Below are 12,741 nucleotides of genomic sequence, written 5' to 3'. Positions count from 1 at the left end.
CTAAAAAGTCCTGCACACAGCCCTGAAACAGCAGAGCAACCTGGATGGTTTCAGTAAGGGATGTGCCATATGGTATTCTAGGTAATTATGGCCAGGAGCAAATATCTACTGCATATCTTTTAGAAGAGCACCCATTTATTTGACTGTAACGCTTCAAAAATCCTACATATCTTCCATGTCCTAAGGCAATTTGTTTCAGCTGCTAACTTTTATTTTTCTCTGATGTCCAGTTTGGATTAGTCTTATTTTAACTTGTCAACCTGGGTGGTGTTACCAGACGAGTAAACAGGTGCTTTTGTCTTCCATGTAATACTCTGCGCTCACCAAATATGCTTGCATCATCTCAACCTTCTCTTGGATAACTCATATATTGACAAGATCTCCCTGGGTACCTCTCTGCCAGGCAGGTTCCCCACTCCTTGAGTTGCTTTCATGGCTCTTCCTGAACTCTGATTTTCCAGTTTCAGTTTCAAAGCTGGGCCTGAGACTGGACCAGCATCATGTCAGTAGAGGTCTCCTCTTCCACTTGATTTGGGGACTTCCAGGGTTTCAGTGGTAATGTCCCTGCCCTCATCCCATCACTGACCCAGGGCTGAAGTTTTCTGGGCTCCCACCAGACTCCATCACTCTTCTCACCATCCCACCACCCCAGTTCCTGCAACCTCGTGGCTGTCCACAGGGCTTAGAGCTCACTGGCCTGTGCATGGCCCGGCTTTCCAAACACCTTCCTTCTGCAGGGATGCTGAATTACTCCGGTTACCTCTCCACATGCATTTGCTCACCCTTTGCCATCCAGTCCTCCTTTTCTTTGCCAAGCTCTCCATCCTCTGGGTGCCTCTTTGTATCACTTCTCTCCCTTCACCAGCTCTGGAGATTTGGTGTTTTAACAATTCTTCATGTGTGCTTTTTCACATTGCTAATAAAAATGTTAAATAAAGCTGAACCTATGCTGCCTCCTCCACACGACACTGAACAAACACCCTCACAACTCGCCACGCTCCCTTTAATCGTGACTCCAGCTCTGCAGCCCCTGGGGCAATACCCTCACCCAGATAAGCCTGTGGTAACTCAGACCGGATTCCCTCCAGGTACATCCCTAATGGAGATGAGCCTGATTATCCTGAGGGGTCTAACCTGCAGCCCCACACCCCATGGAGGAGGCACGGTGGCCCACAGGGTCCCCAAAAAGCAATGAGACACAGGAGAGCGTGGTTACCTGTCCTTCCACCACCGTGGCATGAAGGGAACGGCTTGCACAGATGAAGGGACACTTTGCTTTTAAACAGTAACATCAGAATAGAAATTGGCTTCACCTCTGCTTTAAACTGCTAAAACCAATTTGTTACTTCTAAAGGGAATGAGGATGCAGGAGGACCTGGCCCTGGTGGGAAACACACCGTGGGCACCGGGGCTGCCTCTCCCCTCTGAACAAGAAAGGCAGCCCAGCGTGGGCATCCTCACTGCATCCGAAAGCTGGTGCTTGGAAACACAAGGTACGTGGCAAGCCTTACCAAAAAGTCACAAGTGAATCAAAGCAGGTCAGGAGGAAATTTCTTGTTCTTGGCGTTGATGTCCTGACCTCACAACCTCCTTTGGGAAAGACAAAAATGTTCCCAGTCTTGAAAACTCGCTTGTGTCATTACTTCAGCAAAGCGAGAGTTAAATCCTGTCCCAGCAGGCTGTGAACTGCTATCAATGGCAATGGAGGGTGGAAGCATCCCTGCGAGTCCTGCAGCCGCTCTGTGCTAGGTGCTGTACGCACACACAAAACGCGGTCCCTCTTGGAAAGGTTACAGACCAGAAAGGACTTTTAAAATATATTTTCTGAAGCATAAAGGAGGTGAGTTGCCCTCCCTGCTCCCTCGTGCCCTCTCCTCCCTCTCCAGCCTGGTCCCAGGGTCTGCAGGGCCAATTGCCCCCATGGAGATTTAGGTGATGCATTTTCTAAGCAATGGCAGCTCTGGCAGATATATTGCATCTCTCGTTACCAGTGTCCACAGGAGAATAAATATCAAGGTCCCTACCTGTGAGCATGTGAGGGGAGGCAGGGAGAGAACCAGCTCCTCCTTGAAAACAGAAAGCAACAGAAATACGGTCCAGTTTTTCCAGCAATTAGCTCCGCAGCGATCTCTGTAAGGAAGTCTCTGGTCTCACAGAGGCACCTCCTTTCCTCTCGCTCTGCCTGTAATGATGCTACTTCAGCCTTCCAAATTTAATTACCAAGTAATTATATATCACGTACAGTGGCTTCGTCTTGGCAAGGGCTGAGTGTCACCAGGAGGTACCTGAGACCGAGGAAGGTGTTTTCTCTGTGCACTGAAGAGTGCCTCCAACTCTGCATCTCTAATGGGGAAAACCCAAAATTGGGGTCAAGCCCCATCACAGTGCTGTGCACAGCCCCACGCGTGGGGACTTCATTGCCACGGGTTGTCCTGTGGTCCCCAGACCACAGGATTCCCAAATCTGTTTAAATGAAGAATGGGAAAGGGACTGCGCCAAGGAAGACGCTTCCTTTTCGGCACATCCCGCGCTAAGAAGTATTTGCCAATAAGCTGATAATCAGGTGGCCCGGCCATCCCCGGTACGTTAGACCTTGCTGCTTAGAGAATATTTGATCATACAGTATCTCCATTAGGAGTTTGTAATCCGCTATCACGGCATTTGAGAGCCATTTGAGTATAAGGAGATTTTTATTAATGGTTCATGAGCCTAAAAGTCAAAATTGACTCTCAGAGCAGATTTTAACAGCTTGTGCAGCATTTATATATTTATCTATCTCTTCACCACCTCTTCTCCTCCCCCCATCTCCTCTGTCTGCTCTGCCCCAGCACAGAGGTACAGCAGCAATAACAGCAGCGGGGAGACACCGGGCAGCCCCAGCAACTAGATCTACTGAATGGCATTTCTCCTTCCCTTCTGTCTTTTTCTGTCTCCTCTCCTTCCTTTCCTTCCTTTCCTTTCCTTCCTTTCCTTTCCTTTCCTTTCCTTTCCTTTCCTTTCCTTTCCTTTTCCTTTCCTTTCCTTTCCTTTCCTTTCCTTTCCTTTCCTTTCCTTTCCTTTCCTTTCCTTTCCTTTCCTTTCCTTTCCTTTCCTTTCCTTTCCTTTCCTTTCCTTTCCTTTCCTTTCCTTTCCTTTCCTTTCCTTTCCTTTCCTTTCCTTTCCTTTCCTTTCCTTTCCTTTCCTTTCCTTTCCTTTCCTTTCCTTTCCTTTCCTTTCCTTTCCTTTCCTTTCCTTTCCTTTCCTTTCCTTTCCTCTTCCCTCTTTCTTCTCCTTCCTTCCTTCCTTCCTTCCTTCCTTCCTTCCTTCCTTCCTTCCTTCCTTCCTTCCTTCCTTCCCTCCCTCCCTCCCCCTCCCTCTTTCTTCTTTTTCCTTCCTTCCTTCCTTCCTTCCTTCCTTCCTTCCTTCCTTCCTTCCTTCCTTCCTTCCTTCCTTCCTTCCTTCCTTCCTTCCTTCTTTCCTCTCCTTCTTTCTTCTTTTCTTCTCTTTCCTTCCTTCCTTCCTTCCTTCCTTCCTTCCTTCCTTCCTTCCTTCCTTCCTTCCTTCCTTCCTTCCTTCTTTCTTCTTTCTTCTTTTTCCTTCCTTCCTTCCTTCCTTCCTTCCTTCCTTCCTTCCTTCCTTCCTTCCTTCCTTCCTTTCTTTCTTCCTTCCTTCCTTCCTTCCTTCCTTCCTCTTCCCCCAGCTCCCATCCGTAACACCTCCCGGCACACAGCCCAGCCCAGTCCTGACCCCCGGCCCCACCGGGGCCTGGCCCTTCACCCCGGCACAGCCGCCCTCACACCTGCAGGCACCGGTGCTATAGGCATCGCTACACCCACCTGTGCTGTATGGGTTTATATAGATGCACTGGTATGCGCATTCCTGCAATAGGCATTTGGGATGTGCATCCATATCTGCATTTGTGCCGTATGCATTGGTGCCACATGCATTTGTAGATAGGCACTGATACGTGCGTTTATACTATGTGCATTCATTGAATCATAGAATCATAGAATCGTTTAGGTTGGAAAAGACCCTTGAGATCATCCAGTCCAACCATTAACCCAACACTGCCAAGTCCACCACTAAACCAGTTAAGGGGACAGGAATCATTTCATGTTTCCTGGCTTGGTGGCTGCATTATTTTTTAATGAAAGTAAAAACTAGGAATCATTAAGGTTGGAAAGGATCTCTAAGGTCATCAGTCCAACCATCAACCCAACACCTCCATGCCCACTAAACCATGTCCCAAAGTGCCACGTCTGCCTGTTTTTTGAATCCCTCCAGGGATGGGGACTCCACCCCCTCTCTGGGCAGCCTGGTCCAATGCTTGACCACTCTTTCCGTGAAGGAATTTCTCCTAATATCCAATCTAAACCTCCCCTGGCGCAGCTTGAGCCCATTTCCTCTCATCCTATCACTTGTCACTTGGGAGAAGAGACCAACATCCACCTCTCCACAACCTCCTGTCAGACAGTTGTAGAGAGCGACATGCATTTCTGTATGTATTATATGCATTTGTATGCTGTATCCATTTCTGCCTATGCATGGAGATGAGCATTCATGCCATATGCATTTATAGATACGCACATTTCTGCTCTACACGTGTACATGTGGGGTGGGGGTGTGTGGGGAGGGGGGGTGCCTGTGTGGAGGCTCTGAGCTCCGTGCACCCCCTCGGCCCCTGCACCCCGCAGGGCTGGGAGAGGGGAGCAGAGGTGCCCCCTCCCCAGCCAACAGCCCCCAGCACGGGCTGGGTGTGAGGGAGGCTATGCCCCCCCTGCAACCATGGGGGGCTGCCTTTTGGGGTTTGCTTCCCTGGCTCCCCCGGCCCTGCATAGTCCCAAGGGCTGGGGTGACCTGTCCTCCCCTGCTCTTTGGCAAATTGGGGATGGAGGGTGGGGGGCTCTTCTAATGTCTGTGCTCCCCTTTCAGTCCCCAAAACTGGATGGGGGTCCAGGACCCAAACCAAGCCCAAACCCTACCCAGCCCTCCCAACCCCAAACCCCTATCCATACCCAATGTTTCCAATCCTCTTTCTAACTTTCCCAGACCCAAACTCAGCCCTCCTGAACCCAAACCCATACCCAACCCTCCAGCCCTATCCCCACCACCCCCTAAGCCCCAGGTAAGGGCAGTGCCAGGGCTGCAAGGGGAGGTTTTGGAGGGCCCTGTGCCCCGCCCCCCCCCCGCCAGTGCCAGGTGGGGAAGCTCTGATGTGAGTCCCGAAATCCGGCTTTTTTCAGTAACTCTCCCCCATCTCCTCGGAAAGTGGCAGTGGTCCCTAACCCAGTGCTCCTCCTGGAAATGCAATCACCCCAAAACTTCCCCCTGTTTTGGGGCTCCCTGGGCTGGCTCAGCCTGGGGTGGGAGCAGAGCTGCCCCGGGCAAGGGCTGGTTACTGGGGAGAGACTGGGCAGCGTGGGCTGGTGCTGGCAGGGTGCACGTAGGGAGTGGGCAGGGAGCGGGCAGGGAGCGGGCAGGGAGCTGGCAGGGAGCGGGCAGGGAGCGGGCAGGGAGCGGGCAGGGGACAACATGGAGGATGGGCAAGGTGCAGGCAGGGTGCAGGGAGGGAGCAGGCAGGGAGTGGGGAGGTATATGAGGCAAGGTGCAGGCAGGGGAGCAGGCAGTCTGTGGGCAGGGTGCAGGCAGGCGAACGGACAGGGAATCGGGCAAGGAAGCAGACCAGGAGCAGGAGGGGATCAGACAGGGAGTAGGCAGGGTGCAGGCAGGGAGCAGGCAGAGGAGATGGAGCCAGCATTTGGGGCAGCTCGACTGTGGTTGGGGTCAAGAATTCCCTCCTGGTTTTCTGCTTTTTTGGTTTGGTGCTGGTTTTTTTTTTTTTCCCCCCTGTGGTAGGAAATGTCACCCTTGCAGAATCGGGAGAGGATTCACTTATACATATATTTTTGGGAGGCTGGGGAGACACCTCAAATCAAATACCCTTCTAATCAGCTGTTTGCCTCTAAATCCAGCTTTCCAACACTAAACTGATATGGTCCCCCCAGCTCTTGCCCTGATTTTATTGGATGCAGAATTGCATCCCGCTGCCCGAGTTTATAGAGGAACCAAATTCAGACAGAAGTGAGATCTAAAATGTTCAAAATGAAAAAGGAGTTAAAATGCTTTTTATATAATATTTTGTGTTTGCCAGCTCACCTTGGAATTTTGCCCTTTGCCCACGCGAGTGCCCAGAAATAAACAGGTAGAGAAAAGGTGGGAAGCGCAAAAAGCCAGGTAAAATTCAGAGACATTCCTGCCATCAGTTGGCTTTTTCTGATAAAAATGAGCCGTAGCCAGAGGAGTTCATCCCTAATAGATGGGAAAATACCCAGGAAAGAAAAGTAAAAGATAAGATGGGAAAAGCAAAATGGGAAAAGTGGTTTTAAAGAGGCTTTAAAAAAAAAAAAAATCAAAAGCCCAGGAAACAAAGGGCTTTTCCAGGCAGGTGGGATGCTGCGCCCTGGTTCAGCAAGGACTTGCTTTTTCCAAGCATATTTTGCTTGAATAGTTTTGGGTTTGGTTTTTTTTGCGGGGGGTAAACTTTGTTGGTTTGAACCAAATCAGCGGAGAAATGAAACTTTCTGCACGGCTGCCTGGGAGCAGGCGGCGGTGGGGACCCGGCTGAGCCATCCTCGGCAGCCCCAGCCTCCACGCTGCCTTGTGCTTCCCAAACCCTCCCTGCACATATCCTCCCATTAAAAAAAAAAAAAATAAGGGAGAAAATCACGGACCGACAAGCGCTAATATGAAGCAGCGTAAAAACTCGCCCTCGTTCAGAGCCGGCCGGTGTGTTTATTTTAAAGGCTGATCTTTGCTCGTGGTGACAGGGGACATAAATGCCGCCGTGGGAAGGAGAGGGATTGCCGGTGCCCAAGGAGGGGCACAGCCCGTTGGGGATGCGAAGCCGAGGGATGGCCGGAGAGGCACCGTGACGGCGGCGGCCGTTGTGCCGCCCGGTCCTGGGGACCGCGGTGGGGTGACGGTGGCCACACGCCGGCGGCCCCGGGTGACTCGCAGGCAGGAGGGCACTGGCGACGAGCCGCGGGGGGCAGCCGGTGACAGGGAGCAGGATGGCGGTGGGTGCTTTTTTCAGCCTCTCTCCCTTTTCGGAAGCCCATTTTTTTTTGCTGCGTTAAATCTAAACCCAGCTCAGGGCTCAAGCGAGCCCGGTGATGCACGCGGGAAGGAGAGAGGGAGAGGGAGCAGGACAGAGAAAGAGCCACCAAGAGCAGGGATGCTTGGGAAGGGCCTGATCCTGCATCGCGGGGTGCTGTGGCTTCAGCTCATGGAATTGTAGCTTAAAAACTTGTCCCCCTCCTTCCCCGGCACCTCCGCTCGGATGATCCTGCCTGATGGCTCCCAGGTTCTCCCTTCTCCTCCCCGGTTCAGCCTGGAAAGTTTAGGGCTCTCCCCAAACGCAACCGGGGGCTCGCACCTCCTGGGAAGCCGCAGAGCAACCGCATCCCCCCCCCTCCCTACAACGAGATTTGGGAAAGCTGCAGGGCAGTGGGGGGGGAAGGTCACGTTATCCAAGGTCTGTTTGCAACGAATGTTTTTTTGCTTAAAAAAAATTTCAGACATCAAATAATCCCCCCTTCATTTTGCTTCCTTCACCTCGGGGAGCCGCCGGCAAACCCCCTTTGTCTCGGCCCTGCAGAAGCAGCCGGACCCTCCTGGTCCCGCGCGCCCGGCTGCAACCGCGAAATCCCTGCGGCAGACGGCATCGCCCCTCTCCGTCACTCGCCGGATGCGATTAAAATGGAAGACAACCATCAAGTGTGCTAGAACCATTTTAATATAATTATACATATCTGCCAAATCCAGGAAAAAAAGGTTTATGCATATATATCTTTTTTTTTTTTTTTTCTCCAGTTAACATCTGCAAGCATAAACGACAATGAATTTCTCGGTTTAAATTCATCCAGGTCAGAGCAACTGCCCAAAGTCCTGTTGGATTTGACGGTTACTGCCAGCGTGGCCAGCAGTAAGTGAGCTCCAGAGGAGTTTAATGTCCTCGGGTGGGGTTTTTTCGGTCTTTTCTCTTTCATTCAGAGACAGTTTGTGGTAAAAAGTTTCAGTGCAGTTCACCTCGGGTGAAAGGAGATCGTGTTTTTATTTTTTTTAATATATATTTTTTAATTTTTTTTTAAAAGATGATAATAGGTAACTCAGTTGCTCTGAATTTCACTTATAATTATAACCTATTTAAATCACAGCAGAACTCCCGCTGGTGCGGAGTTCATAGTTGCATACAATACAGGAGATCACAGTTTTGAAGTCTAGCACAGATTAAAAACCACAGATGTACCATTTATATAAGACACACACTGATTGTCTCTTAAAAACTACATATTGACTCCTTATGAACATTATCTTTTTTTTTTTTTTAATCTTTAAATAAAGTAGTGCAGCTAGGACAATCAGTCACACAACCCACACAGCCCTGAACCAAGTTTCTCCGGGTGCCAACTTGAGCGAGTTGGGCGTGAAACAGTTGGATGAGCTCGAGAGCGAAAGAAACAGGGAGGGAGAAAAAGAGGGAGAAAAAGAGAGATGCTGTCCATTCTGAATATTTTAACCGAGGGTTGGCTAACACATTGGAAACCTCTGGGTGAAGGACCTTTCCACGCACACACAAAAAAAGAAATAAAAACCTAGACTTTTTTTTCTTTTTTTTTTTCTTTTTTTTTTTTTTTTTTTTTAAAACTGGCCCGTAGGTGGACGATCTCCCACCTCTTCCAAACAAAGAAACCCAACAATTGCCTAAAACTAGAAAGAACACAGATGGGTCGGTCTGTTTTCTGCTCACTAGATGATCTGTCCATTTAAGGCCTTCCTCCTCTGTTTTTCCTCTTTATTATTCCTTTTCCAGAGCGTCTGAGCAGGAGATGAGTCTGAACGGGATCACACCAACACTGTCCCCCCCTCTTGTCGCTGTCTTTTTTTTTGTTGTTGTTGTTCATTTGTTTGTCCGTTGAGTTATTTTTTCTCTTTAATTTAACCAAGACCTGACTAAAACTGGAGCGCTCAGCCCAGCCTGTTCGTTCTCGTCACGATTTCTCTCGTTATCACAAAGGTTCTTCACAAAACCTGGAACTTCCATGACGATGTCTGGTCCTTATAATCCAAGCAGTCAGCATTGAAGTTTAACTTCCAGGAGGCCGTTTGGTCTTTATAATCCAAGCAATCGGTGGTGGAGTTAAAGCCCAAACTGGAGGCTCCATAGCCCTGGGTGGAGAGGGAGGCTGGGACTGGTTGAGGTGGCTGGTGACCCGCGTTGGCACCCATGGGACTCAGGGTGGCCCCCGGTCCGGGAAGCTGGTGGTGCATAGGGGTCAAGTAAGATCCACAGTCCATCCCTCCCGAAATAGGAGGTCGAGCCAGCATATCCTTGGCTGTAGCCTGATGCCTGGGTGTAGGTCATGGGATAGGATCTCTGCATGCAGGAGGAAGAGGTGGACAGGGGGTTCTGAGAGCGGGGGAGATGGACGCCGGGCTCCAGATGGATACGGGGGCACTGCTGCTGGAAATGGTGGGGACCGAGGTGCTGGAGGGGGGAGTGAACTGCCCGCTGGTCCCGCTCTCCGAACTCACTTCCCGGGCCGGTGAATTCTTCTTTTTAGCTGGCCGTACCTTGTTCTGGCCCCCATTCTGCTGCTGCTGCTGCTGCTGCCGGCACTTGGCCCGGCGGTTTTTAAACCACACCTTGAGCCCGAGAGACGGGGAGGGAGAGAGAGAAAAAGCCTGGTGTTAGGGATGCGCCGGGAAACCCAAGGAGGGGAAGAGCCCGTGAGCGGGGAGCCCTCGCCGGGCACTAACAGCGTTCCGGGCGAGCGGAGGGTTGCAGGCTGCTGCGAAGAAAAGCTCCGGGGCTCCCCCTCCCTGAGATCATTAGCAGTAATAACAAGTGGAAACGGGCAAATCAAACTGCTTAATAAGGTCACTTTTGGGGGAAAAGGTGGGGGGTGGGGGGGGGGTGCTCCCTGTTTGCCAGCCAGGGACCCCCAGGAATCACAATTTAAGGCCAATTGAAGTCAAGGCTTTAATTAGAAACAAGAGAGCATCAGAAAGGGAGGGAACAATTAGGGAAACAGAGGCAGTGGTTGGGGGGGGGGGGGGCGGGTAAAGATGTCGCATTTACCCTCTGAAGAGGGTCTCTGCCCTCACCCCCAGCCCGGGCCAGCCCCCCCAGCCCATCTCACCCCCTTTTAGCAGGGACCAGGGGGGCTGGCTTTGGGGAGGGCGGGTGCTGGGGAGGCTTCATGGGGAGAAGGCTGGAGTTTGGCGTGGGGGGATCCCGGTTCCCGGGCGGCCACGCTCCGCTGGGGCACGGCACCACGCCAGCCTCGGGAAGCCCTCGCAGGGAAGAGAGGAGGAGGGAAGGCTTTGGAGCTGCCCTGCCCTGGCTCTAAGAGTGTCCTGGATCCATGCTGGGGGCACCGCAGGCCCCCAGGACCCCCCTCGGGCCCTGCCAGCAGCATCTCCAAAAATGCTGTCTGGATTGGGGCCCTGCAGGCTGCTGGCAGAGCAGACGCAGCCCAGCCCCAGGAGAGGGGTCCCCTCCACCAAGGCCCCCTCTCGCTCACCAAAGTCCCTCCAAAGGGGACAGGAACCCCCCTGGTCTGTACTGGTGTGAAAGGGGATCCCGGTCTGACCCTGCTCCAAGGATGCGGGGATCCCTGGGGACCGGGGGGGGGGGATCCTTGATGGCTTCCGCAGGGGCCCCAAACACCTGCAGGACATTTGGCGCCTGGGACAAGGCACGGTGCAGAGCCTAGGGATGCGGGGGGAGCCCTCCCCGGCTCAGAGAGGCCGAGGGGGGCTGGGGAGGGGTGCGGGGGGGCTCAGGATGGGGGATCCGGGAGCTGCATGACCCCCCGCCAGTGCGCAGGGAGGAAGGGGGGGGGGGCACAATCCAGCCCTGGGGAGGCAAATCGCCTCTCCATCCACCCCTGCACCCTCACCCATCTGTGAGCACCCTTCACCCCACAGGGACTTGATCTCCCTCCAGGACTGACCCCATCCCCTCCAACAGCCCCCCTCACCTCCCCGCCAGCCACGGACCAGCCCAAACCCTCCACGCTAGGGTGGAGGTGGGGGATAGGTGGGGGTCTCAGGGGCCACCCCACTTCTTACCTGCACTCTGGACTCGGGCAGGTTGATTTTCAGTGCCACTTCCTCCCGCATGAAGATGTCGGGGTAGCGGGTTTTGGCGAAGAGGGCCTCCAGCACGTCCAGCTGCGCCCGGGTGAAGGTCGTGCGCTCCCGCCGCTGTTTTCGGGGGGTGGCTGCCAAAGGAGCCGGAGGCCCTGGCTGTCAGTCGGCGGCCCCTCAGCCCCGTGTGTCCCCTCCAGCCCCCTCCCCAGGGGGGTACCCCCCAATTGTCCCCCCTCTCTCCTGGGCGACCCTCACCCCTCAATCCTCAGCCGCCACCGTGCAGCATCCCACCTCCGATGCCTCCTCCCCTGGATGGGTCCTGGAGCATCTGCCCCCCACCTCCAGCAGCAGGGTGTCCCCCCCTTTGCAGACCCTTCCTCGGATAAAAAGTTGAGGGTGAGAAGGAAGGGAGAAAGGGGGAACCCCACACCCCCCCCCACCACCCCAGCCATCACGGGCCCTGGGCATGTTGTGCCTCCAAAAACCCGGCGGCTTCTCCTCCGTGGGGCAAAAAAAAGGGGAATGAGGGAGCGGGGAGAGGGAGAAAAACATGGCTTACCGGGATAACCGACGGACGGATGCAAACAAATCCATGCCCGAGGTTGTGAGACTCAGGCCATTGACTGCGTAAGGTGGTTGCTTAAGATAAGACATCATGCTAAAGTTGTGGCGGGGGAGGAGAGTTGGCCGAAATCCGGGCGAGGGGGAGCCGCCCGAGCACCCTGCCTGCCCCGGGCACTGCCGGGGGGTGCCGTGGGGCGGGGGGGGGGCCGCCAGGAGCCTGCGGGGGCGAGAAGAGGGGAGGGGGGGGGGGTCAGGCCAGTTCGCTGCCCGCCCCCCCCCCAGCTTTTATCCCCGCTGCCTTTCCCCCGTCGATCCCTCCAGCTCGTAAAGCCGCACCCCAGCCGGATTTGGGAGCTGGGAGAGACTTAGATAAACGCACCTCTCCCCCCCGCCCCCCCCCAAAAAAAGGGGGGGGGGGGGAGGCGAGGAGGTGGAGGGAGGGGGGGCACATCCCAGCCAGTAATTACTGCCCGAACAAAACCCCCCCATGCCTTCAACTGCCCGCATTGTACGGCGGCCCGGGGCATTTGCATAGGATTCCCGGCCGGGCACCGGCTAATTGTCTCAAGCAAAAACTTGATTGGGGCCATTGGCAGACACAAAGAACCCCTCGGCTAAATAAATAATGCAGATAACAAAGCCCAAGGGTGAGAAACAAAGAAACAATTCAAGAAACCTATCTCTCCCTTAGTCTCTTGCAAGGACTTTAATTATCCCAGGTTTGGGCAACATTCAAACCTCCCCCCCCACGCTCCCCGTTCCCCTTCTCCTTTCCCCTTCTCCCCCCCGACGTTGCTGCATTTCAGAGCTCAAATGCCCGCTCGGGAAGAGACAAAACTTTTCTACTCTTACCCGCCATCAGTCCGCGTCTGCAGTAATTTCCACCGGCCATTTGCACGTAATTAGTACTCCGGGTAATTAGATTTGGAGGCAAGTAACAGATTTATTAGGCTTTCAAGAAACTCTTGATGACGGAGCTGAAGCTAAACAAACACCTCGGTGGGGAGCGGCCCCGGGACGGCCCCCGGCGGGCGAGCGGGG

General features: G+C 53.6%; 1 protein-coding gene across 1 annotated transcript; it reads right to left on the bottom strand.

Annotated features, from left to right (window-relative positions):
* Positions 1-9,060: 9,060 nt before the first annotated feature.
* Positions 9,061-11,793, bottom strand: OTX2 (orthodenticle homeobox 2). Its single transcript, XM_075712680.1, is given in 6 exon segments — positions 9,061-9,342; positions 9,344-9,451; positions 9,454-9,684; positions 11,116-11,267; positions 11,696-11,720; positions 11,722-11,793. Coding segments are annotated over 6 exon segments (870 nt in total).
* Positions 11,794-12,741: the final 948 nt, after the last annotated feature.

Source organism: Pelecanus crispus, chromosome 6, assembly GCF_030463565.1.
Source record: "Pelecanus crispus isolate bPelCri1 chromosome 6, bPelCri1.pri, whole genome shotgun sequence".
Taxonomy (NCBI): Eukaryota; Metazoa; Chordata; class Aves; order Pelecaniformes; family Pelecanidae; genus Pelecanus; species Pelecanus crispus.
This window is presented reverse-complemented; position numbering and strand designations above follow the sequence as displayed.